The sequence below is a fragment of the Aythya marila genome (genome assembly GCF_965140915.1).
Source record: "Aythya marila genome assembly, chromosome: 2".
Lineage (NCBI taxonomy): Eukaryota > Metazoa > Chordata > Aves > Anseriformes > Anatidae > Aythya > Aythya marila.
In genome coordinates, this window is record NC_139043.1 from 120,972,780 (window position 1) to 120,999,004 (window position 26,225).

The 26,225-nt window shown below is 43.5% G+C and overlaps 1 protein-coding gene across 3 annotated transcripts in view; it reads right to left on the minus strand.

The window, feature by feature from the left end:
- PDE7A (phosphodiesterase 7A) overlaps positions 1-25,566 on the minus strand; it is a 75,434-nt gene extending 49,868 nt beyond the window's left edge. For all 3 annotated transcript variants that reach the window (XM_082753441.1, XM_082753442.1, XM_082753440.1), the window contains exon 1: positions 25,047-25,566. In XM_082753441.1, the coding sequence (XP_082609567.1) occupies positions 25,047-25,184 (138 nt within the window). In that variant the 5' untranslated portion in view covers positions 25,185-25,566. The remainder of the gene's footprint in view (positions 1-25,046) is intronic.
- Between the last annotated feature and the right edge of the window lie 659 nt (positions 25,567-26,225).

A 26,225-nucleotide genomic window follows, 5' to 3' on the forward strand; every position in this document is an offset into this window, starting at 1 on the left:
AGCAATCAGGGCCTCCACAGACAGCAGCTGTAGGTATGAATTTCCAGACACATTCAAATATCTCGTGAGCACAAAGAGCAGAGCAATGGAGAGAAAAAAGTGAGGGCTAAAAGCCAAGGGGCAGAGTACGGAGCTGCTGCTCTCCACTCTTTGACTTCCTCCCTGCCTTCTCATTCAGAGGTGAAAAGCAATCAGAAACAAACAGATTGAATTTTTAAAAAGTGATAGAAGCTATTTCTTCTATTTGACTCCCAGGTGATGAGCAATCTCCCATAACTACCAGGGCTCACCTCTCTCTAAGCCTCAGAAACATCTGCCTGCTGCCTCTGCCTCTTCCCAGCATTTGCTACTCCAGCACCGTGAAACGAGGCACTTCACAACCCACCCCCAACCCCACACACTCTCTTCAACTCACTTCACAGGGAGTATTTATAGAGTAGTTTACACAGAATTAAAATATTGACATCTACTGAGACTCCCCAGCTTTCATTTATTATAGGCGGACATTTATTCAAAAGATCTTAGATATCATTTCCAAGTTCTGTTTAAAAAAAATAGTGTTTCTATCGTGGAAAAAAATCAGCATTCCCCTATGCACACAGGTATATATTTCACGTTAAAAAAGCAGTAATAAAATCATCGTTTCAAATTCCTTGTTAGTAATAACACAAACACGAAAATATTACGTTGTCAAAAAAGATAAAGTTTAAAGGGGAAAGCCGAGAGTTTCAGGTTTAGTAAATTAAGCAGAGCTGGCATATTGAATATTTTATTTCAGAATAAATCTAATCTAGCTTTTGTTTCACTATTCTGTGATCGCTTCCATTAAAATACCCAAATGACTACAGAGAAAACACTCAAACTGGTTATACCATCAACTGTCAAATCCACAAGCCAATATAATATTTTTTAATATTTTTTCAATATAAAGGCACTACACATGAAAATAATAATTAACTTAAATAGTCACCACAGAGCATATAAAGATTAAAGAGATTCAAAGAAAGATCACGTTGGCCGTGCGCAAGCATTTCACAAAAAAAGTCAAGCACTTGAAGAAGTAACATACCCTATCTGAAATACAAGAAGGATACGAGAAAGGATAAGAAAGGTCACATCAGTCAACTGCATTCGACTTGTTTCACCTCAAAAACTTAATGTTTTAAGCTTGAGAAAAAAAAATAGTTATATTTTCTGCTACACCGTTCTTTCCCTCTTCTGGAGCCTTTCCCACTAACCACTTACTTCAGAACTTGCTGATGCACCGTACCCAAAATGCTCGTAGTCCTCCGTGAGTTTTCCCAAGAACTAATTAAACCTACGCCCATTAAGGCTGAGCTGACCCATTTCAACTGAACTGGTTAAGCAGACCAATTTCAGCCAAACTGGTTAAACTCAGAATGGCTCTAATGAGACTGGGCGCTGAAACCCCTACCCTTCCCCACGCCGGTTCAGCACCTGCCATTGCAACACCTCGTGCTACCTCCCAGACTACAAGGCAGCATTGCCACTTTCCATCTTCTATTTTGCCGAGCCACCCCTGTCTTTTGTCTCTTTTCTTGAGCCACCCTGTCTTGCGTGCTCCCAGGTTCTCCTTCTCTGACCTGTAACAGATGCAAATTTCTCAGAGTGAATGCTTTAAAGGCTTGCTAATAAAGTTTAATAATGGTATTTTCATTCAAGGCTGATATTTTATAGACATTTACATGTTTGTAAAACTGTTACTGTACCCCATTAATATTCTGTTAGCATGTGGGTGCCAGCAAACACGCAGCCGAAGATCTTTCATCAAAAACAATCTACTTATTTCAGATCTCACCCACTATTGATAAACCATTAACAGAGAGCCTTTCAGCACTGCCTTGGCTTGTGCCCGTGAGCCTTAAAATGAAAAGGGGCACTGTGTTAGAGATGCTGAAAAGGTTTGGCGTTTTATTATGGAGAGCTCAGAGTAAGATACTTTTCCTTGGATACAGAAAAAAGAGGTTTATTTATTTGTTTTTAAAACACCATTAAAGAAAGAGCTGACAAAGTAACAGGAGAATTACACCCTCAATGCTAAACTAACCAAATTCCCAGGAAAAAAAAATCCATGAGTGCAATGCCAGATTAAGTTAAAGGAGGTATGGAAGTGGGCATATAAAGAAAAGCGGTCTATTAATAGACTAATTTTTGTTGCACTTCACAGCTGCCACATTGACATAGACAAAAGGTGAAGAGCTAGAAGAAGAAAGTTCAGGGGCTTCTTCAACTGCAATTACTATCCTTCTACAGCCTTCTCAAAAATATGGTATCCTTGTATCCTTTACCTGAACGTCCACTTTATCTCATTTACAATATTCCCAGATCTCCTACAGTTAAAAACCACTCATAATTAAGCTTGTTTTTAATGGGATTTCATAGCAGCATACTTCTGAATTTAATATTTCATTCTTGAAGGTAACAAGGCGCTACTTCCATTGTCGAGTTTCACATTAAACAGAAATGAAATTCAAGAATGTAGAATTGGAAGTTATTTCAATAGGATATAACAGGTTTACGTTCCAGAAATTCAGTCCCAATCCTGCTTTGCTTAGTTATTTTGCAAGAATACTGGAGGGAAAAAAAAATAAAATAAATAAATAAGAAAGCCATACAATTGCCACATTGTTTCTTAAAGAAGCAAGGCTTGTGGCAGCAGGGAGCAGAATGTTTAGCTGCGAAGCTCCTTGCCACCCACTGGACACCTGTCAGTCTTGGCACTGGCCTTTCTGTGCCCATGTAAAGAAGATTTTGCATGGCATAGCCCTCTCTTGACCAAATTAGGCTAACCTCATCTGCATTGACATCAGTGCCTATAATTTTGGAATCTCATCGACAGAAATAGCTTTATCACAGGGCCCAGCATACAAATTAAGCATCTGTATAGGGCACGCTGAACTTGTGGAAGCGATGAAAAGCTGTAGTGGAAAATCTTAGCATACGCTTTGAAGCAACATCTAATTACGGCAACAGTTAGCTACTCGGGGTGAATGTATTATCTGAAGGCTTGATTTTGGTCCACTTGCAGCATTCTTTGTTTGCACACAGACCAACGTTAAAATCTGTCATTTGAAGCAAGAGCTCTGAACAACAGCTCAATCTGGCACCTCTGAAAGCCTCTAATACCTCAGGTATACAGAAATTGCACGCGGTTCTGCCGCCAGACCCCAGTCCTGGCCTTCAGATTAGTCACTCCACTGATCGGGGAGAAGCCATCTCAACTTGCTGCGGGATTATCTCCAGCATTACATTCGTGCTGTGTGTGTGTGACAAGCTGAGATGCAATTAATTTTAAAAATATTCAATGTCTTGGCCGGGAAGGGGAAAACATAGAATATCAGACGATTTCCTTTTGACCGCATCCATCTGACTTATAGAGGGACTTCTGGAAGGAAGCAGAATGCCCGAGCAACCTTCAAAATGCCTTTGGGAAACAAGGGAGAAGAAGGAGAGGAGTAGCAGGCTCCAAGAGAAGCGGCAGCTCAGCACCTACCCGAAGTGGAAGATGCAGCCCGAGGTGTGCAGATCCGCAGGCGCCGTTCTCCGAGGAAAGGAGGATCGGCTGTCAGCTACCGCTCCGAACGCGACAGAAGATAGACGGGAGTCTCTGTGTAATTAAAGCCTTTCTCACCTTGTGAGGGAATTTGAAGGCTCATGGAAATAGAGATGAGCACGTGGAATTAAAGATCAGAACAAAAGAATAATAGAAAATGTTCTTTGCTTTAGCGGTTCCTGAATATGGATGTCATTGCTCCTGAAGGGAACAGGACTGGGAGCTCCAGTCTACCCACAAAGGCTTACCTACAAAAAACTAAGAAATGCAACCCAGCCTGTAGTTAAAAGATCCTGGAGTCGCATTTTTGTGTGTGTGTTGTTTTGTTGTTTATTTTTTTGTGAGAAGAGGGGAGGAGCCAGCCTGTGACATACGAAGCAGAGCCTTGCTTCCCGTGCTATAGATCCATACGCCACCATCACAACTACACCACTTTTTCTTTACTGTTACCTACACAAAACAATAAGCTGTTCCTTATTTAAACAAAATTTTCACATGCAATCATCCTCATCCTGCTGTCCCCTCTTTTGCATCATCTTCCACCATGCAACAGTGTAGGAGAACAGGAAAGGAAAGGTACCACATATGGTGGCCGACCCTTCAGCCTGGTCAAGTCCCACCACATCCCATGCCAGAGAACTTCTCCTGGAAGTCAGCCACTGGTGAAAAACCCAGCTCCTGGTCTTTCATTCACTTCTCAAATTGTGAATAGCAAAACACTCTTCAAATCCTGAAAATTATAGGTCAATTGATTTTTCAACACTGAACTTTTTTTCTGGTTCAAGAGAAATGAGCATTTCTAGGAAGTAATTCTATTCCTTTCAAGGAAATTCCAGTCATCCTTACAGACAAGCGAAATAGATATTTTGGAAAATATCCTGCACTGAAAGGTATTCATGGCATAAGTAATTAGCCAACAGGCAGCTGCTTATAATCTATAGTTATGATGTCCTTAATTTTAATCCCCCTCGAAAAAAAAAAAAAGAGTTAAGCTGCACCAGTGCTTTTAAGACATACACTTTGTTTTTTAATAGACCAAGAATAAAATTACATGCTGGTTGGTTTTCCACAGTGCTCACAAGTCAATATAGGCACGTAGGTTGGTGCTCCCATAATTAAATCATAATACGTTACTTAAAAAGAGAAGTGAAAGGTCTGAAATGGCAATAGGCTTCACACATTGCCAAGCGCTCAAGCTCTGAAGGCAGAATTAATTTTCTCAGTGGCTTCTCTAAAGCAATCATCAAAAGTATCCGAGCATTTCACAACTATTGATCTTCAAAACCCCAGCCCAGCACAAAGATCAGAGCCCAGACACCAGTCCTTCTGGGCACGGAGTTTAAGACTACTACATGTGTATTCTTCCAGTTTTCAAATCACTGCCGGCCTCACATAAGCAAATCATGTTAAAATCAAAACCTCACAGGGCGTTGATATAAGGATGTTAATATGGACTGCACAGGCAATCCCAGCATTTCCTAAATGTGCTGCTCCTCTTCAGGATTACATCCATAAGGGATGAAAATTTTGATATTTTTTTTTCCCCTTATGATTTAGAAAAAGAAATACTAAGAAAATTCTATTAGGTCAGAACATACTTTACCCACATGACTTCCCTACACTGCAGACTCTAGCTTCATCTCAAAGGCCACATTAGCTGCTCTAAAATACAAACTGCATACGTAAGTCCTCATGCCCTAATAACATAAAACTAACAAATTCAAAATCTATTTTAAAAAACAAATGAGAAATGTTTCATGAGCAATAAATGCTTACAGAGATATATAAATACATTCAGCAGAGAAACTATATTTGGAAGCAAATCCACAAACGCAAAGCAACTATTCTTAACCAGTGCGTACCAACTTCTTACAGAAAGCAGCACAATGCAAATTAAATTAGTTACGTACACAGACTCATTTTTATCCTCCTTGACTTGAGCTACTTACACTTCTCCCTGGACAATTTTAACACTCTGCAGTGGATTTGCTGCTTCTACTATCTATAAACCTAAAATATAACTAAAAACCTTTAAGAACTCCTAGGTTTAGAAATTGTCCATAGTTGCTTCCTCTAGGCAGGTCAGTTCAACATACAAAGCCTACTGAAGTCCCAAGTGGTACAGTAATTGGGGTTAGGCATAGACAGGGCCTAAAATTATCTGTAAAGCAATCGGTTCTTCGTGATGGGAGCAAGTTTTCAGAAGCGTGCAGTTCACTCTGAAATGCCTTTGACCCTGAAAAGCTAGCATCACACAAAGCTTTGAACAGGTTAGCCACAAGGGCACAGCAGAGCACTTGAGATCCTAAGAACCCCTGCAATAATTGCAACGAGACTGAACATCGCTATAATTAAGTTTCCTTGTTTAATAAAAGTAATTGCTTGTTTTAAAATCCACGGGCATACAGCAGTTTATCTGAAAAGCTCACACCTCTCATCATCAGGTTATGGCTTGCGTTTACTGCTACAAGGCCACTACCCTGAGTATTTCAAGATCACCTTAACTGAGGCCGATTTGCCCTCAGTTAGGATATGTGCACATCGGATACTACATGTGGCTGGTGTTGGCTTGCACCTCGATGCATCCACATCATTACATCTTCCTTTTATCCCCTGGTTTTTCATAAGCAGGCTTCAGTGTAACATGACCTTGGAGAAGGATGAAATACCAAAAAGCTGAACTTCCACCCAGGCACAGCTTGTGCTAAGGCAACGTAAGGTGCTCTGCTCCTTGCTTCCAGCTGTGATGAGAAGCAGTGGGAGGACCTCCTACAAACACAGGGCTCCTGAAGAGAAGCACTGGAGACAAAAAATCTTTTTTGCAAGTAGGCATCTATTATCATACCTTGAAACAGACCACTGAAAGGCAGCTTTGAAGTTGGATTGTACCTTCTTCAGGGCTTAGTAGAGCAATTCTATTATTGCATTAGAGAAAAACATGGTTATGTTTAACAAATAGCAAACATCTGTGAAACACTCAGGATAAATTTCAGTTTACATCAAAATAGTGTGTTTTTATTTCAATATGACAGCATTTTTTTTTTTTTTTTTACAAAAAAAAAAAAAAAAAGAAAAGACATCTAGAAGCTAAAAGAATGCTTTGTACACAATTATAAAGGTCACGGATATATCCACTACAAAAGCCATTTTCTGCAGGCAGAATGTTGTCACGGAACATATTCATGGAAATCATTCCATACAAAATGGAATTCCGTATACAAAATTAATTGTATTATCAGCCCTCAACTTCTTCCGCCATAAACTTTATCACAAATCCCTGAAAAGAATAATTTTGTTTTTCTTCCCTAGCCAAATAATACAACATACTTATTTTACTGTTTTTCCTAGACATTTCATACCTGTATAAAATACATGCTCACAAATTCACTTGATGGACTTTTTAGGCATTTCCCCCCCCTAATGTCTGACTGATTTTTGTGTGAGACTTTCTTCCTTTATGAGAATTTGAAAAAGTAATGATTTGTATGGCTGACAGTATTTTTGTTATTTCCACATAAAAGGAAGGAATCTAAGAAACCCAGTGAACTGGATGAAAGCCACCCCTGCTACATTTCAAATACTAAAATGGGTTAACCCAGCAGTAGAACTACTTATTTTTATTTGTTCTTCTCTGACAACAAAATTGTTTATTACTCAAGAGTATAAAAAAAGGGAGGCTGAGGAAACCCACCTCAGGCTTGCAGCAAGACAGAAGAGCTTCCTGATGAAATAACATGAGCAAGCTCTCTGAAGTCAGGAAAATACCTGAATTCTTTGCAGAACCCAACAGAAAAGGAGTGATGGACGGAATCCCTCAGTCTGTAAATGTATGCAGCACGTGTACCCAAACAGCAGACAACATCCATGAGCTTCTCCTTAATTGCCACCCCTGACAATTAACTAACTGCAGGAGGAGCTAAGCCCCCCAATACCCACCACCACCAAATTAATCCAAAAGAAACTTGGACTCCACTCCACAGTTCACACAACCAGGGAACCAGAAGAGAAGCCAGGCATGTTCTTGCCTCCCTCAACAAGCAGCAGGCAGACTATTTATTTCCCCGTCCCGTTTCCGTTTTGGCACGCATATGCAACAGCACATCTCCAAACTTCACCAGTTTGGACAAAGTTCTTAAAAGCAACCTAGCCAACTTCCACACGCTTATCAATCTGGACTGCCAGAGATCTGGAAGTCCTTCAGAGAGCACCTGGTATCACACACAGTAACTCAGCACGTTCTGGGCACTGAGCTCATTCTCGATGCTACAAGTCTGGTACAAACTCGGGGAGCTATGAATATGGGAACAGCCTACACGTATGCACTAAATCAGTGCGTGTCAAAGCCTGCTGCACATGTGCAGAAGGCTCCTCGGATTCCTAGCCACTTTCTCCAGTAGAAACCAAGGAAAAAAAATATATACTAGGTGACTCATGTCCTCAATGTCTACATGCATCATCAGTGTAGGTAAAAAGACTTCTTTTTTTAAACCGCAGGTGTTGTCATACTCCATCAGATCAGATCAGCATCACACCAATGGGATCCCATTTAAATGAAAATGAAAATCCCATTTAAATAAAAAGTCCTGCTAATAAACCCTTACCAAATCTTGTACCAATGCACTCTCCTGAAGATTGACTGGAGGGAGGAAATCTGGCCTTCCAGAAAAAATGTTGTAACGATGGTCAAGACAGACAGGAAAGCTACCAAAAAGGATCCAGCACTAAAATCATCATCTGATCAGGAGGGAAAAGAAATGAACAACTAGAAAAAAAATGTATGATACCAAGTATTACATGGACTCATATCTCAAACTTTCCAAACAGCCAAGAAATGATATGCCATTTAGAGGTATTACATTTCTGTAATAATTATCAGTGAACTAAGAGACCCATTGTATCTGGTGATATAAAAGGCTAATTCATTACAATTTAAAGATTAAATTGATAAAATTGTCTTCAGTATCTTGATTAGATGCTTTCTAGGTCTACAACCCCTTCCTTAAGTAAGCCATCAATTGTTTTTTTCTTTGTGTCCCTGTCTAGACTTCTGCAGAATATCAACAGCCTGCAACTTGATTTGTATGCCACAACAAAGGTCTCTTTCAGGTATCATGACCAACAGCCTCTGGATCTGTGTGATGACTACAGATGAAGATTTTATGTTGGCTTCTTTATTGTGCAAGCAAAAGAACCGTCTGTCCGTTGAGGGAGCCACAATCATTAACCCACACAAAAAGTTTGTTGTAAAAGAAATGTAGTCCGTAGTTTGCACAGCAGAAACGTAGCCAGACATTCATAGTAAGGATCTTTCCTTCCCTCTGCTGTCCCCAAAAGAGCAGGCATTTAAACTCTCTTGGAAAGCCCCAGTAAGGAGACTGCTTTCAGGAACAACATGAACCCCTGCCAAAACGCTATCAGAATAATGTACTTGGTTATAAGGTAATAGCTAAGATAAAAAACTTGTTTTGTAAAGCATAAAAAAAAATGAAAACAATTATCCTTCGTTTTCATAAAGAAACATCTTTTAATCTTTGTGATTTTAAGACACTAAAATAAGTTTCCTCTCCCCTTTTCCCATCAACAGAACAACATTAACTGAAGTTAATTGTTACAGAAATACTAAGAATTTGACCTTAAACCTCAGGAGTAATTGAAAACATGCAATCTTTAAATGAATGCTGAAAACAGGGGGGCTGAATAAAAATAGTGTTCTCCTTAGCTTTAATGCCCTCCGCTAATATGAATAAAAGCCTAGGAATAAAAAAGAAAAATATGTAATTCCAAGAGCTGTAACTATGACGCTTCACCTATTGTACCTGAATGAAAGCAACAGGATACAAAAATAATTTTTATTTGCAGTGACGCACAAAGCATTTTTAATCAAATGATCTAAATCAATACTATCAGCAAATTGTAATAAATGCAGCATACTTATATAACATTTCACTTTTAAGGAAAACTTAACCAGCTCACGTGAACTTGGAAACTGAGACAGAAAGAAGCATTTGATTGCAATTGGAGCGAGTTACATTTGTCAGTACAGCTAAAGCTTCTAGAAGGTTGCTGTGTAAGCTTTCAATGCAGAGCTGTGCCTATATTCCAGGCAACACTGAGGTAGCTAGTATTACCCGTAACATATTTCATTTTTGCTTTAAAGAAGAAAAAAAAAGGCAAACATCCAGCCTAGAAGTTCACTGGAGAGAAAAACAACACACTATTTTTGCACCTAATCTGCATACCCTGAAACTGGTTTGCAGAGAGAGACACGATGCTGACGACTTTCTGTGGGTCCCATCTTCCAGAAGGGGGCTTAGGCACCAAATTCTTTGGCTTCCACTCTTCCTGCTCAGCTTCTTCCAACTGCAATTTCCTTGCCAATCAGCGAGGTACCACAAATTCTTAAGTAACTGACATCATTTCCAAAGACAAATCACCTAGATGGCTGGACAAAGCTGATTAAGAAGATAGAGCAGAGCCATACCAGCTTCATTTGAATGCGTAGGAAGAGCTGACATCGGTGCCAACACGTTTATGTAATGTGGTCCCTGCAGATGTTCAAGCGCTTTGAGTTGTCAGCTGGCTTTGGAGATACACATCACAAAGCTGACTGGCAATTTAAAGTAGAACCCTCCAGGTGGTGTTGTGTGGATTTTAACGTGGTGAGACATCTTGAGAAACACGCTGGGATATCTACCTTATAGACCAGAAAGTTTTAAAAACCTCAATGACACATTCCACCATGGGCTAATTAGAATTAATTTGTGCCCCATGGCCTCAAGAGCTGCTCTTAGCATACTCAAAACTCCTTAATCATCTTTCAAGGAGGCATACTTCTGCTATAATTTGATCTATGATTGCGGGACAATTTAAAGCAGTCAACTTAAATTTTTAATTCTGAACTTAGTCCATCCACATTTTTAAATGCATGCAGTTCTTGTTGAAGCGTGTGCATGAAGAAGAACGATCCAGTTTGTCCATTTACCACTGCCTACAGCAACCAGCAGAAGGTTGCACCTGGGCTGCCCTTTGTATGCTCACAAGGAATAAAAGGACAAGACCAAAGCCTGCACATTTTTTAAACACTGCTGCATAGGAATTCCTATCTCAAATATTTGGTAAAAAAAAATGTTTAAAACCCACATGCACACCATTATTTAATTACAGGCACTGCTATGCATTTTTTCTCTTTCCTACTGGTTTTAGAAAGTCAGGCTTTTTTCTCCTTTCTACTTAACACAGACTCACAGAATGGTTTGGGTTGGAAGGGACCTCAAAGATCACCCAGTTCCAACCCCCCTGCCATGGGCATGGACACCTCCCACCAGACCAGGTTGCTCGAAGCCCCATCCAGCCTGGCCCTGAACACCTCCAGGGATGGGGCATCCACAGCTTCTCTGGGCAACCTGTGCCAGTGCCTCACCACCCTGAATGAATAATTTCTTCCTTAGATCTAATCTAAATCTCTCCTCTTTCAGTTTAAAGCCTTTCCCCCTTGTCCCGTCACTACATTCCCTGACAGAATCCCTCCCCAGCTTTGACGTATGCTCCTTTAGGTACTGGAAGGCTGCTGTAAGGTAAAAAAAAAAAAAAAAAAGCACAGATCACAATCCTAAACACTACATATTTGCTTGTTATTTGCCAGTTATATTGTTTTTGCCAGTTATTAAAGTTGTGAGGGAGAGAAGAAATAAGCATGCTTCTTAGATGAGACAGTAGCAGATGAAAACATCCATCTATACCATTTTGTGAGCTGATTATCGGAGTTTGTGCTCTGAGATTGTAACTCAGAGCTATGAGGCACAGCCCCACAGCTCTGTTCAGTGGCTAGTTTCATTCAAACACTGCTTGAGAAATGTCAAAGCAAGCAGCTTGGCAGTCCCTCAGCCTCCCCTTAGCACAACACCGATTAAACCCAGAAAACTGAATCATCTAATACTTCATACTTGAAGTGTACTCACACAGGTGAACATTCATTAAAGATAAATGTAACTCCTTCAGCAGGTCAACAGCATTTTCACACCCATGTAACCTCTGGTTGGTGGGTTTAAAAAGAATATTTTTTGTCCAAGACAGAGATAGATGTCATCACGTTGCTTTCTGCCACACGAAAACATACCTAGTAATCAAAATATTCCATAGCTGCTGTTGGAGACTTAAATAGGTGTTGGAGAAGTAAGTATAGCATAAATAAATTATTATAAAAAAAGTCTGTATCTCACAGTGTATTTTTTCCACAAATAAACATAAGCATATTAATTTTATTTAGTGAAAAAATCAGTATATTACTACAAGACTGACACTTCTGACTGACTTTTGGTGGAAACACCACCAAGAAAATCTAAGCACTAATACTTATTATAGTACCAGCTCCGATAATTTTGTATTTTCAGTCTTGGGCCCCAACTTGTATCATCGGACCTCAGTAAATGTCTTCATTCTCCCCCCTTTTCTACCCTGTACAGTCCCAGTGCTGAGGAGCAGATACCTTACACCAGTGGTGTGAAGGATGGATGTCTGACCAGATCCTTTTCCCTAAGCACAAGCCCCTCCTCCTGTGAAAAGTACAGGACCAGAACTGCCATATCCTATAACAGCTTATCAGGACTGGAAAGGGAATATATGAGAGAGGAAAACATGCCAAAAAAAGCTAAGTGAAGGGACATGCTTCTGTGTACCTGAGAAGGGCACAAAGATGGTGGAGGAGACGCACAGGACACAAGAGGTCTCAGCTGCTAGGGCAGGAACTACCTCACTTGTAGTCCTCATACAATTCCTCACCCCTCGAGCAGAGGTTTAACAGTATTTGATTCCTGGCCTTGTCGTAACATTGCTCCTCCTAACAGTACTGACAGAGGTCCAGAAAGCTCTTTTTTTTTTTTTTTTTTTTTTGCACATTTCAGGCAAGTAAGATTAACTTACAAGCATGCACACATCTAGTTCAGAACCCAACCTGAAACAAAGTATTTAGAGTAAAATCTACATATTTGCATTTTGCATGCTGCAAAACTAAAGAAAATTATCATTAATAAACACCCATTTTAACTACACAAAATTTTCATCTGCCTTCAGAACTGCACACCTCCCATCTTTGTTGAACCAAGGCATTACACTGTGAATACATTAATGGATTTTTCCTAATACGCTGCTTTTTTTCTGAACTAGAAAGCGTATGACCACAGACTGATAAAACAGTAAAGATCTGCAGAATGCCCTGGATTTAATTTATGAAAGAATGCATTAAGAAAAACACTGCGATGATAGGATGTTAATTCTTTTCACAGAATCACAGAATGGCTGAGGCTGGTAGGGAACTCTGAAGATGACCCAGTCCAACCCCCCTGCCGAGCAGGATCACCCAGAGCACATTGCACAGGATGATATCCAGGTGGGTTTTGAATATCTCCAGAGAAGGAGACTCCACAGCCTCTCTGGGCAACCTGTTCAGTGCTCTGTCAGCCTCACAGTACAGAAGTGCCCCCTCATATTCAGCCAGAACCTCCCGTGCTTTAGTTTGTGCACGTTGCCTCTCATGGCTTCCACAAGCTAGCTGAGGCCTACACTCTCCACTGGTCTACTTGGATGTACAGGGTGCTCACACCTCAAGGGATGGGTACAGTTTCAGAAGAGCTACAGAAACTAGAAACTGTAACCATACTCTCCACCTGAATGCTCAGTAGTATCAGGCTTTCCAAACCCAGGGGCATCTCTTTCACTATGCCTTCCTTCTTCTTCCATGGCTTCAGCTGCTTCAAGAGCAGAAGCTTTTACACGCTGCACTGTGCCCAAGCCCACCTGAAGCCAGCCTGAGACCCAGAGATGGGGCTGTTGAGCCCAGCAGTAAGCCCCAAAACCCCAGCCGCAGGCACGCAGCCCTGGATCTGCTGGAGCTAGGAGGGATCCAGGGCTGGAAAGCAGCTAGGAAGCAGCCGTATGTGAGGCCTGAAATTACAGCACAGAAAATAAGAGCTGGGAGATGGCACTTCTGACCAGATGGACATGAAGTAGTTCAAATCCAAAGCAGAGGCCCCAAGCCAGGCCTAAAACATCTCAGGTGGAAACGCTCACAGGTAGAAACCATAACTCTAACCACTGCTTTTTCTTCCTGTCCTCACTGGGGGCCTCCCTGTATCGTGCCCACGCTGCCCCACTCTCTGCAGCACATTAGTTTGGTCCCCCCTGCAGAGGGGTGGCACAGCACAGAGCATCTCCTCACAAGGAGCAAGGATGGAAGTACTCACCACTCCGCGATAACACACACAGCTGCAGGTGTCCGTGGGGTCCCAGAAGCCCACAGCTTCCTCCTCCTGCCCAGAACCGCTTCCTTCTTTGCCCCTCAAGCAAGGAAATCAGTGGAATTCATAATGAGCAGGGATCTACTTAGAAATTTCAGGTAAGACCCTTATGTGGTGCCTCCTATAACTCACAGAACCGGAGGCACTTCAGGGTGGGACTCAAAATACTGCTGCCAATCTCCACAATCAGCATGATGTGTGCTGCTGAATGCAGCGGGAATGGGCGGCTGAGCAACTGTGCACACAGGGACACAGTCAGTCCAAATTCGTTGGACTTGGCACCTCAGGACCACAGGGAACAGCTACTATGGTGCGACTGCCCTTGGCCTACAACAAGCCTCGGGGCAACCTCGGGAAAGTTTGAAGGAGAAAGAAAATAGTCAGGAAGATGGAGGGGGAGGAAAAAAAAAAAAAAAGGCTAAAAAGAATAATCCCAGCTGTCATCTGACATCATCCTGAAGCACTACCTTACAATGGCATAAGACTAATTCGTCTTTACCTATTGTTCATTCCAACCAAGTGCTTCTAACACGTTGCTGTAAGTGATAAAAGACTAGAAATCTACTACATTTAAACTTCTTAGATAAAAAACAAATGGAAGCAATAGAAACCTTCAGAAATTGATATGTTTACGATATAATTTTGTCCTGCGACTTGTCAGATGCAAGACAACATCTCAGCAAATGGTAGACTGAACGCTGTTTTTCCCTCTTCTCTTAATCTATGCAGCACCCCCCACACCACCATTTAGTTAGCACATTTTACATATTCAGACACACTCACAAGCTTTTAAGTATTCTGAGCACTTCTCCAAAGAAAAGAAAGGAACGATCCTCATGTTCTGACACATTTCATTTATGAGCTGTAACAACCACAGCTACTTCTCAGTAAAAGGTGCAGAGAGGGAAGAAGCTTTCGGTTCCACCAGAAAATAACCTTTCATTTACACGTTATTTGTGCATTACCTCTAAATGTAGTGTTCATACACAGAATGCCCCCCAAACTTTATATTTTGCCAAGTCTATTAAGCCAAATTTCTCAACTGGATGTTATACTGTTAAAAGAAGGGAGGAAAAAATATGCATTCTTTAGACATCATGTAATCTGTCGAGCATTTGTTCAAAGGTTAGCAATAGCCCACCTCTGAAAACATTCTGATTACCAAGCCAAATCTACCCAATATCTGAACGACACAGGAGCACAGACCCACCTAATAAAGGCGAAATTACACATTTTGGAGTCAGGCAAATATTAATGTGTAAGAGCCATGGGGTGCCCGCTGCTTTTACAAAAATCGTGAACGGTGCATTAGGTGATTTGAATAACAACGGCATTCATTATTCAGCCGGCTCTCATTTGGGGAGAAACTGAAACAATCACAGAGTTGTCAGCTGTGCTGGGCATTCCCACAGCAGCCGTGGAGACGAGCCCAACTCGAGGCAGCGCTGCCTCCGGGAGCTGCGGCTCCCATGCCTTGCACCAGCACTCCTGACGCCCTGCAGAAAGGCGAGCAGAGCTACATCAGCAGAAAATGAGCACGGCGAAAAGGAAAGGGCTCGCTGCTGCTTCAGCTGCGCAAAGCAGCTCTCCGCACGGTCAGGAGTGCGACTGTCAGCAGAAGAGTGAAGATACGCAGCTAGAAGCGACACCGTGCAGCCAGTGCTACGATGGCTGCAGACATTAAATAAAACTGTCCTCTGAAAAAGGAGAAATTCTGTTCGAAGTACCAAAACCTATGGCTCCAGCCACCATCAGAGTGTCGAACGGCAGAATTACAGAAACCACCCTCATGTTTTATGACATACTAAATGTAAAAATACCGTGCTCAACTTCTACAATCTTATTTTGACGAGTGTCAGATGAAAAAAAAAAATCTTCTGTAACACTTCCCGCGTTTCATTATAAAATGTGCATAAGATGTATTCTTTAGCTGATCCAGCCTCCTTGCCCCCAGTCAGACCCTCTGCCACATTCGGTATAAGAGAGCAACGTGACCTCCCCTCTCCCAAACTGGTTTCAACAAATTGATTTTTTTAATATGGCCTTTTTCCTACGCTCTGTTATAAATAGAGCAGTATCCAGGAGAAAGGAAAAAAAAAAGTCTTAAACTTCATTAGTCCTAATAGTCTTTCCTACTTATTTAACCAATCATGAATAATAACTTCTTGTCTAATCCTCTCAGATCATCCTTCCTAAAAAGCTCATGAAAATGGATTAGCATTGTAGTGCACAGATTATTTCACTTCAATTCTATTGTATCAAAAGGCAGTAAGGGAAGGGCTTTAATCAAGGGCCTCTTATTAAGACATAAAACATTCCTTCATGCCTCGAGCTGGAGGGCACTGGCAAAAATAATGCCACAATATTACGTGAACAAGAAAAGCACCAAGGTAACCAGAGCTTCAACCGCTCAACACCCCTAGGGAGATGGAGCCTTTCTTCTCTTTAGAAGAACTCACCGTGGATCGTCGAGTACAAGCCCAACACATTCCCTGCCAGCAGAGCGTAAGGAATTTAGTACCTACAATTTGCCGTCTGTATTTTCCAGTCTTCTCTCATGGTTTGCTAATTTGTCACGATTTTGTGACAGAGATGTAAGCAGGATGTGGCGAAGATTTAAGCAGGATGACCATATTCAGGAGAATCACAGGATCCTCCTTGAAAGGAGGACAACAAAATTGGGGGAACACTTTTTTTTTTTTTTTGCAAGTATTTGGGACATTATGCAATTCTCAAAGTAAAAAGCTCAAGTTCACTCCTTTTTTTTTCTTTTTTAATTCAGACAATAGCTAAAATTATACTGTTTCCTCTGCCAGCTTTGCAGGCTAAATATTCAATGCTTTATCTGGACTGAGATGTAGTCAGTTTACTTTGCCCAAACGAAAACAAGCTAGGAATAGCTGCTTAAATACATTTAAAATCCAATGAAAAGCGCAGGAATTCCTACCATCACCATGCTAAAAAATGTAGCTCAGACTTCACAACAAAAGAAATGACAGAACAAAACCCCACAAAGCCATTCTCCTGATCTGCCCTAATGAGCAAGAACATCAAAGACAACTCCCCACGTGTACTTCCACGCGTTGACATTTTGTGCCTAGCAGTTTCACACCGTGTTTGCAGCCACAAAACAATTTACGGATGGGATTTTTCCACAATACAAGAAAAAGAGCTCGATTCATTCAGTTGCTGGAATCTACAGCCTAAAAGTCTGCAGTTAACAAAGAAATTTAAGCGCTCCAGACTTTTTCAGAACCGATTACGTGCTCTCAGTGCTCCAAGAGAGAAGCTAAGGCAGGGCACTACTGGCAGGTCCCCCACACATCCCCGTGCATGTTTCAAGAGACTGCCGATGCACAAGAACTTCAGCATACTGATTTTTTTTTTTCTTTAAACAGAAGTGCTAATTCACGTCTGACTAAATATGAAACTTCCTCAGTGCATCTTCAGCTGCAACACCAATATACGGACTTCATCAGCCACTAAGCAAGAAATAGCCCAGACCAGTGTCACTCCTGCCACAGCTGCTCCGGTCCCCCCATACAGAAACTCCTCTACTGGACCATACTATTAAAATACTACTATTTGTAAGAGTGCTCGCTTCTTTTTCTTTTTTTTTTTTTTGATCTAGATGTATAAACAAGTCCCTCAGGAAGTCACTTGCTTGCCAGCATCCATCCCAACGCAGCATCTCAGTTTCTAAGACAACTACAGAGAACCACATCAGAAGGCGACTGCACACAGCCACGCTGAAGGCTGAGCCACCTACCCGAGCCCCAAGCTTCCCAGCAAAATCTCTCTCCTCATAGCCTCACAACAAGCTCCTGGATCTTCTCCTGGGGTTTTTGTGCCCTTGGGACAGAACTGATGGGCAAGGGGTTGTCTTGCATGTGTAATAAATATCCCATTTTACCAGTCAGAGTAGCCTCCAGCTGTGTCTGCTACAGGGGCGAGGAGGGGGAAGAAAGATTCCTCAGAGGGAACAGCCTCCTCCTCTCCACATCTCTCATCTGGCAGCAAGGAGCAGGAGAAACTGTAAAGTCTTCTGCTGACACAAAGCTATCCTCATTACTCTCATCCCAGCATACAGCTTTTTGATGTTCAGGCAGGCCTGCTGCGAATTTTGGCTCCTTCACACTTCCAGCTAGAAGCAGAGAGAAGAATTTGCCCTCCACCTCGTGATGAAAAGCAGACTCCGGGAATCCAATTATAATTATTGTGGGAGTGTGGTCAGGAAGATAATAAATCAGATTGCCCTATCACAGGTGTACAAAGTGGGGGAAAGTGGGAGGAAAACAGGTGTCAGACTGCTGCAACAGAAACAAAACTTGTCAGGGTATGGAGGGGAGGAGGGCAAGGGAGGTGAGGGAACAGCCACAAAAGTTGTTCTAGACCAGAAAGAAAACAAAACATTTGGCTACAAATTTCTTACAGCACACCTAGGATGTAAACACACGCACAAACAGTTCCCCAACTAGCCCTTAAATCCAGTTGTCTAGAACTGCATTTTTATAATAAAATGCTTTGCCTTTGGCAGGCTGCCTTGCTGGATTACACTGGCTGCTTACTTACACCGCCGTTAGCTGCTAATGGCACAAGGAGAACGAACCAAGGAAAACTTCACATCGAACGAAACGCAAACTCTTCCAAGCTCTACTACAAGGGGTTTTGTGCATCTTATTTAACAGGAATTTGTGAGGCCAAGGCTCAATTCCTGGTCCCAGCCATCAGTGTGTGAGGCCCTACATGCATGTGTGCGCACAGACAAGGCACACGCGTTTGTATTTGCTCACACACCTGCTTACCCTGCAGAGAAAATTCTTGTAAAATTGGGTGTTATATTTAGCTTTGTGCACAGACAAAGGACTATTTGCACTACAAGCGCTATTTAGCATGATTTCTGAAATTAAGATTAAACCCTTCAAGTTTTTTAGTGTGTCCATCCTAAATCTCATATTTACAAGGAAGGACCATTCTAAATTAGAGAGCACGCTACATTCCTTAAATCACATCACAAGACACGTGAATTTTACATTCTGGGCATCCAACTGTATAAATTCACACGTGGAAAGCATCGGTGTGTTCGCAAAGGCTTACACACTTAAGGACAGCTAAATAACTTCAGAATTTTTTCCCCAGAAGTGTGAAAGCAATCCAAGCAGCCAAATGACTTACTGTTTGCACACAGCCCCAGTGAATTTTTAAGAAAGCCAATACAACACGCTCAGTCTCACCCAGGTGTTTCTTAAACGGGAGCCATAACCTAGCAGGACGTAGAAACAGTCCTGCTGCTTAAATTAATCAGATCCACCGCGCTAGAAAGTGACCGAGCGCACTCGGAAACTTACAGCTTTGCAGAAAACAAGTGGAAACTTGTAGACACGGAGCGATGAGCAAAATGCAAGAAAGCAAAAAGCCAGCGGTCACCAGCGTGACGGGGAAATGCTCTCAAGAACCACATTCTAACTACTACCAGGGCTGCCCTCCATCCCCCTGCGGGCTTTGCCGAAAATAGAAGAACTGAAGAAATACCAAGGATTGATTGCAGACAGCCCCAACATCATTTTCCGCGCAGCAAAGCTATAACACAACAGAAACATGTGAAAATTACGTGACTTTTATGAGAGCTTTATTCCCATACCGAGTCAAAGTTAACCCATCTTGGGTCTTTTCTTAAGGAACCTGAAAAAGATTTACTGGGCAAATGCAGGTTTTTAAAGAAAAGCTGCTGCAAAGGACATCCCATACATACAGAGCACTCCTAATTCCAACAGCCTGTACTGGCATTGCATTACTACGTCATTAGCTCATCATTTATTTTGATTACCCATGTACCAAAGCAGAATCCTTGCAGAACTATTTTATGGTTCAATATTCAAAACTTCAAAACTTCAGGGGCACACAGTTACAATCTCTGTTTTCAAAGCAACTTCTTAAAGATAGCATCAGAAAGCTGAGGCTCCCACAAAGCACAGAATATACTGTTACACAATCTGGACAAAGAAGTAATAAAGAATTGACTTGTGGTGATTTAAGACAAACTAATTAATGAGGACTTTAAACTATTATTCTGCTTAGATCTTCCACAGGCAATTACAGGCCATGAAATAAGCTGCTGTGACCTTTTGCAGAATGAAGGTACCGATGCCGCTTTATGCTCCGATGTATGAAAACGTTAATTGGTCATAAAACTCTGAGAGCATTTTAAAAAGGAACAGCCCCAGAAAATTACTGTTGTGCATAAAAACCCCAATCAGAACTTGTCCACGCCGAGCAGAATCAGAGTCAGGCTCTGCCTCTCATATGAATAGATGCAATCTCAGCAACCAGACACAATAAACGCAAGATGAAGGGAATGGCAAGCGGAGCAGCAACACGCAGAATTAATTCCAGAGGCTAGGAATCGCATCAGGAAAATTATTTCATTATTTTAACTTGTTAATTATTCATGCAGCAGAGATATGGGGAACGGCAGGAGAAAGCTAATGAAAGGGCACGCAACGGAGGGCTACCGACGGAGAGGAGTGGTATAGAAGAAAAGTCACAGAAAGCAGAGAGTGGGTGAAGAAAGGAGCTTAGGGTAAGTTCCCCATTCAGTAGCGGGCCCAACATAAGGCATTCCTTCTGTCTCCCCACTGCTCGTTACTCCTGGTCTGGCATACTGCTTCCTCATTACTAGCAGGCACGGCCGTTTGTGGAACTACGCTATGAATCAGCCAGGGCTGAGAAATAACCTGCTTGAAATAAAGAAGTTGACACAACCAAGAGGAAAATGCAGAAATGAGCAGCTCCAAGGGAAAAATAGGTCACGCCGACACTTCTCCCAGCAAGAAGGTGCCACTGCGGGATTAGCGACCAGTGCCCACGCTCAGACCGTAAGAACACACCGCTCAGCTCTGTCTTAAAACATGTTGGGATAGAGTACGTGTTTCAGATAGAGTACATGGCACTGCTGCCTGGTACACAGGAGTACCTTGTACTGCGGGGAGACTTGGTGCCTACACTTCTGACATTCAGATCAAGACTTTTATTACTTCAGAGTGGTTTGGGTTGGAAGGGACCCTAAGACCACCCAGTTGCAACCCCCTGCCATGGGCAGGGATGCCACCCACCAGACTGGGTTGCCCAAGACCCCATCAGGCCCGGCCTTGAGCACCTCCAGGGATGGGGCATCCACAGCTTCTGAGCAGCCTGTGCCAGTGCCTCACCACCCCCTGAATGAAGAACTTCTTCCTAATATCTCATCTAAACCTCCAGTCTTTCAGTTTATAAAGCCATCCCCCCTTGTTTTATCACTTCACCCCCTGATGCAGATCCTTCCCCAGCTTTCCTGTAGGCCCCTTCAGGTACTGGAAGGCTGCTGTAGGGTCTGCCCAGAACCTTCTCCAGGCTGAATGACCCCAACTTGCCCCATTTCCTCTTCGTGGAAACTCATCCTTAGATCTCTTTCTTTTCCATCATCAAGTTCAAGCACTTAAGGCCAGAACTAGATCTTTACTTCCATTCAGACTCTACTACCACGCGTCAGCGATGCAATTTTTGGAGACACTGAAACAAGAGTGGAACACGAGGCAGAATGAAAGAAAGGAGTCAAAAGTGACAGGCTAGGCCGAAGTTCTCTCTTACTCATGTATGATATGTTTATATGGCATAAAAAGCAATTGCAGAGACATGTGCTGACCTCTCAATTCAAGGGTTTGTTGTTTTTTTCTTTTTTAGTGGATTGCAGCGCAGGACATGTAATCTAGAAGCGCTCACAGCTATGTTTCTAAAGTGGTTTTCATTATAAACCCTTATTCATTAAAGAAAAAGAGAGACTAAAAAAATTCACACTAAGTAAGGACAGACACAGTTTTAGAAACTTTTTAACGAATATTAACAACACGAGTTAAAAACCAGACAAGGCAAAGAATCCAAAATTATCCTCCGAAAGCTCAGCCTTAATTTAAGAAGCATCATTTTGTAACAGTTGGAGTGGACAACCTAAAGGCAGGATCCAAGGTACTATTTAACATCCACCTGACCTCGCAGTGAACCTCAAGTCAAACTCACCGGTGTGAAATGCCCTAACCAGCTCAAGAGCCACCAATTCGGGTGCCCTTAAAAGCAGCTTATAACACCAGCATTTAAAGTTATTTCACGTTCAAAGAAAATTATCTCAAGAAAGATGTAAAACCCATGCAATAGCAGCTCTTCATTTGGCTGGACTCGAACAATATCACAAATAACCTCCGGCTAATAGGTGTCACTTTTACTATTTTCATTATTGATACTTTGAACTTGAAGAAGACTGTAAGGACATAATTCATTCATAAAAGAAAACTGTGAAGAGAAAATGCATAAGGTTTTTTCTGCGTTTGCTGGGGATAGGAACAGGTTTAAATTGCCACAAGGAAGATCTAAATTCAGTGTTATGAAAGAAGTCTTGACTGACAGGAACAGTTAAGCACTGTTAACAACAGTTAAGTTGTCTAAAGAGGTTGTGTAATTTCTATTATTTGAGGCTTTTATGGATTTGGTTTCAAAAGCCTAATGGGACCATCCTTCCCTTTAAATCAGGCTTAGTGAAGATTGCCCCAACTGCTTCATGCGAGGAGCTGGCAGGTAGCTACCCCGTGTTCCCAGCTGTGTGGGTTTTCTGCTCTTTTAGCACCGGCTGAATCAGGGAGCACCTGACAAGCATCAGAGATGGTATAAAGGAAGTAATAATCATACGTGCCCAACATCAGGACTTTAACCTTCAGCAATAATGAGTTATGTCAGCTCACCGCATCTCATAAGACTCTATCTTAAAAAACAGATTAGGCAAACAGATTAGACAAACATCTGCTAATAATATCGCCAGCACAATTCATCCTTCCTGGGGCTGACAAGAGCAGACCACAACTCTTGAGGTCATTTCCAGCAGCGCTTTGTTCATGCTGCAACAAAGCATCGCACGGCCCGTTTTGAACCCACTGAGCAAAATTTTAACAAAACATTACACTGAAATCACGCTTAATTAAAAGAAAAATACTTGCAGGCTTAGCGTTGTCACAATTAAATGCTACATGCGTGTTCTTACCATTGTTTCCCATTCCTCCTTGCTGAAAGGCTGAGCCTACAATGTCTTATGCCTAAGTAATTTCACTTTTTAAGTGGGAATTCAGTTTTCAAGACCTCACATTTTTAAAGAAAACCCTCCAAAAGTGCATTAAACGTGAAATGCTGGTTGTACACACTGGCTTCTTGAGTATGCTAGTACACATCTCCAGCTCTACTCCTATTGCTCCAACCTAGCTCAAACAGAAAGCTGAAGGTGACAGACTGGTAAGGATCCAGACCTCTTTGAAAAGAAACGGAGTGGAATACTAGGAGTCTTCCAGGAAACTTCAGAGGTGAAGTGAAGTTCAGAAGTTACACAACCATTAACCTCACCGGTGATGCTTCTTAGCCCATCATTTGCACCAGCCTACGATAACCGTAGGTTTGGTAGACGTTCATATCCTATTAGCTCTAAGAGGCTCCTAAGGGGAGGAAAAAAAAAAAAAAAAAGGTAATCTACAGATAACAAAATATAGCTGTACTCTAATCAGCCAGACAGTATTTTAAAGGACTTCCTCACTTAAATATCCTAGTTCTCTTACTTAGTCATAAACATATTCCTCTGGCTTACTCAAAGGAAATGCTACTTGGTCCCATAGGTCCTAAGCATACCTGTAGTTTCCATTTTTTTACATGTTATTCAATCACATTTCTCTGTGACTCGCTCTAAAATGCCTACAGCATTTTGGTCAGGAAATGAAGAATAGATGGAGAAGCTTCAAGGTTGAAAAAAAAAAAAAATACTGAAATGCCAGTATCACATTTCATTTTATAAACTTGTGTCTACATCATGCATCACCTGTGCTGGAGACCACACAGAAGAGGAATACAGGCAATGTATCACCTTGACTGCTTTGTCTGTTCCTTTTTCCAGGAGACCATCAACTCTTCTTCAAACAAGAGAGACTCTTCCCTCATTTCCACAAGATAATGTGCTAAACTGGGTTGGTTTTCAAGAAGACTTGTACATACAGAAAATTCACCATCACCACGTAAAACTCGAATCAAATGGTACAAATGGAAAACATCCTGACCCAGCTGCTATGTGGAAAATTAATTTGTCATAAAACCAAAGTTTTCATCAAGTATTATATTCACACTTGGGGGTGGGACTGTCAACGTACATTCATTTTCGTTTCCTTACTAATAACACCTCACTAAGCATTCAAACTCCTGGTCATTAACACAGTATCTTAATGGTTTTTCCTTCCCAAAGATGCACACACCTAATGCTCATACCCACACAGAGCTTCACTGCTGCCTGAGGAGGGACAAAGCCAAGAGGCTGGGCGCTCTCTGTGTTCTCCTTATGCATGTATGAAGCAGAGCGAGGCACGAAAGGCTGAACAAGTCAGTAAGACAGCCAAAAAGGTGAACAACGAGAACTGGCCATCACATGTGTGAAGAGCAAAGATGGCATCTTCCGTAAGGACAATGCAAGCCAGAGTCCTGAAACAGACCTTTCAGGAAATCCTTGGAAGCCAAAAGCAGCTGACTTGCCACCAAAGCACACGCTTTCCTCTGCAATCCCAAATTTTCTCCAGAGACTTCCACCAGAATACCATTTTATTGGCGCTTGCTAGGAAACCATACGAGCCCACATTGAGAAATTCAGGACCGCGTCCTCAGGAAAAAAACCTCCCTTTTGTTCTGACAGCCGTAATGACCGCTCCTGCAACATCTCCAGCGAGATCAGATGCAACAAAGTACCCCGGAGTTCATCTTGCGACTGATGTAATGCGGGCAGGGAACAATACCATGGGAATGAAGAAGCCGAGGATCTTTGTCTCTTCCTAGGCAAGTCCTAGGAGTCGGCGGGCGGCACGGCTTCGCATCCCGGATAAAACACCGCAGTGCCCGCTCGCTATTTCAGGTAAACCACTGCAGCTCTGGGCAAGGCCACAGGCAGCCCGGAGATGAAAAGCTGGAGAGCGGCACAGGCTCTGAAACGACGGAGGGACCGCGGAGGAGCCCCGTGCTCGCCTTACAGAGGCAGCAGCCAGGCAGCAGCGCCTCATTTCCCCGAGAACACCCCTGTGGGGTCCGCAACGCCCCTATCAACCTCCCCTTACCCCCCCAGGAGGGCTCTCTCCTACCTGCGAGAGCTGCCGGGGGTTGGGGCAGCCGAAGAGCGCGGAGCTGGAGCTGAAGCTGATGGCCCCTCTGCGGCTGAGGACGTGCTGCGGCACCGGCCTGTCGAGGGGCAGCACGGGCAGCTGGCAGCATACTTCCATCGAAGAAGCCTCCGGGCGCCGGCCCCGGCCCCCCCACCTCCCTCCTCCTCCCCACCACAGCACCTGCCCCGCCGGGGCTCAGCCCCCAACCCCGGGGGCCTCCTCAGCGCCCCCCCTCCTCCTCCTCCTCCTCCTCCAGCGGCGCCGGGCCCCGGGAGAAGGGGACAGAGGGAGAGGGGAGGGGAGGGGGGGGGAAATAGGGAGGGGGGGGGGGGCGCGAGGCCCGTCGCTGGGCCTGGGAGGCTCGGTCAGCCCCGCCGGCCGCCGCCGCGCATGGGAGCGGGGCCGGGGCCCTATTGTCCGGCAGCGGGAGGCGGGGAGGGGACGGAGGGAGAGAGGAGGAGGAGGAGGAGGAGGAGGAGGAGGATGAAGGGAGGAGGAGGAGGGGGGGGGGAGCCCTCGCCCCGCCCGCCGCCCGCCGCCGCCGCCGCCGCTCGGCGCAGCCCCGTGAGGAGGCACGAGCCCGGCGGGCCGTGCGTGGGTCGCGCGCCTGGCGACACGCAGCGCGTCATCACGTACCCACCCTCAACCACCCCCCCCTCCGCGCACCGCACGGAGGCAGCGGGAGGGCTCGGCGCCGCCGGCGGGGCCCCGCGCGCATGCGCGCTGCCCGTTCGCGCCTTCGGCAGGGCGGCTGATGGAGGAGAAAAGGGAGGGGGGTAAAGAAGGGGGGGGGGGGAATGGAGGGCTCCGCCCCGGCACGTGCCGCGCGCCGCGAGGCCCTGAGGGATGGGGCCTGGGCGGTCCCTGCCCCAAATGTGGCTCTGTGGGAAGTGAAAAAAAGCGTTAAATCGCCATAAACGTTAAATCCCCGCAAACGTCAACCCCCCGCAAACGTTAAATCCCCGCAAACGTTCAATCACCACAAGAAGCCACCGCATGGAGGTGGCCGTGCCGGCAGCCCGATCCCCACGCCCTCAAGGCGGTCCCCCCTTACAGAGGGGTACGGGGTGATTCTTTCCCCTGCAACGCGCAGAAGTCAAACTGACATAATTTTTAACGTGAAACGCCGCATTTTGTGGGAAATCTCACCGTCCCAGC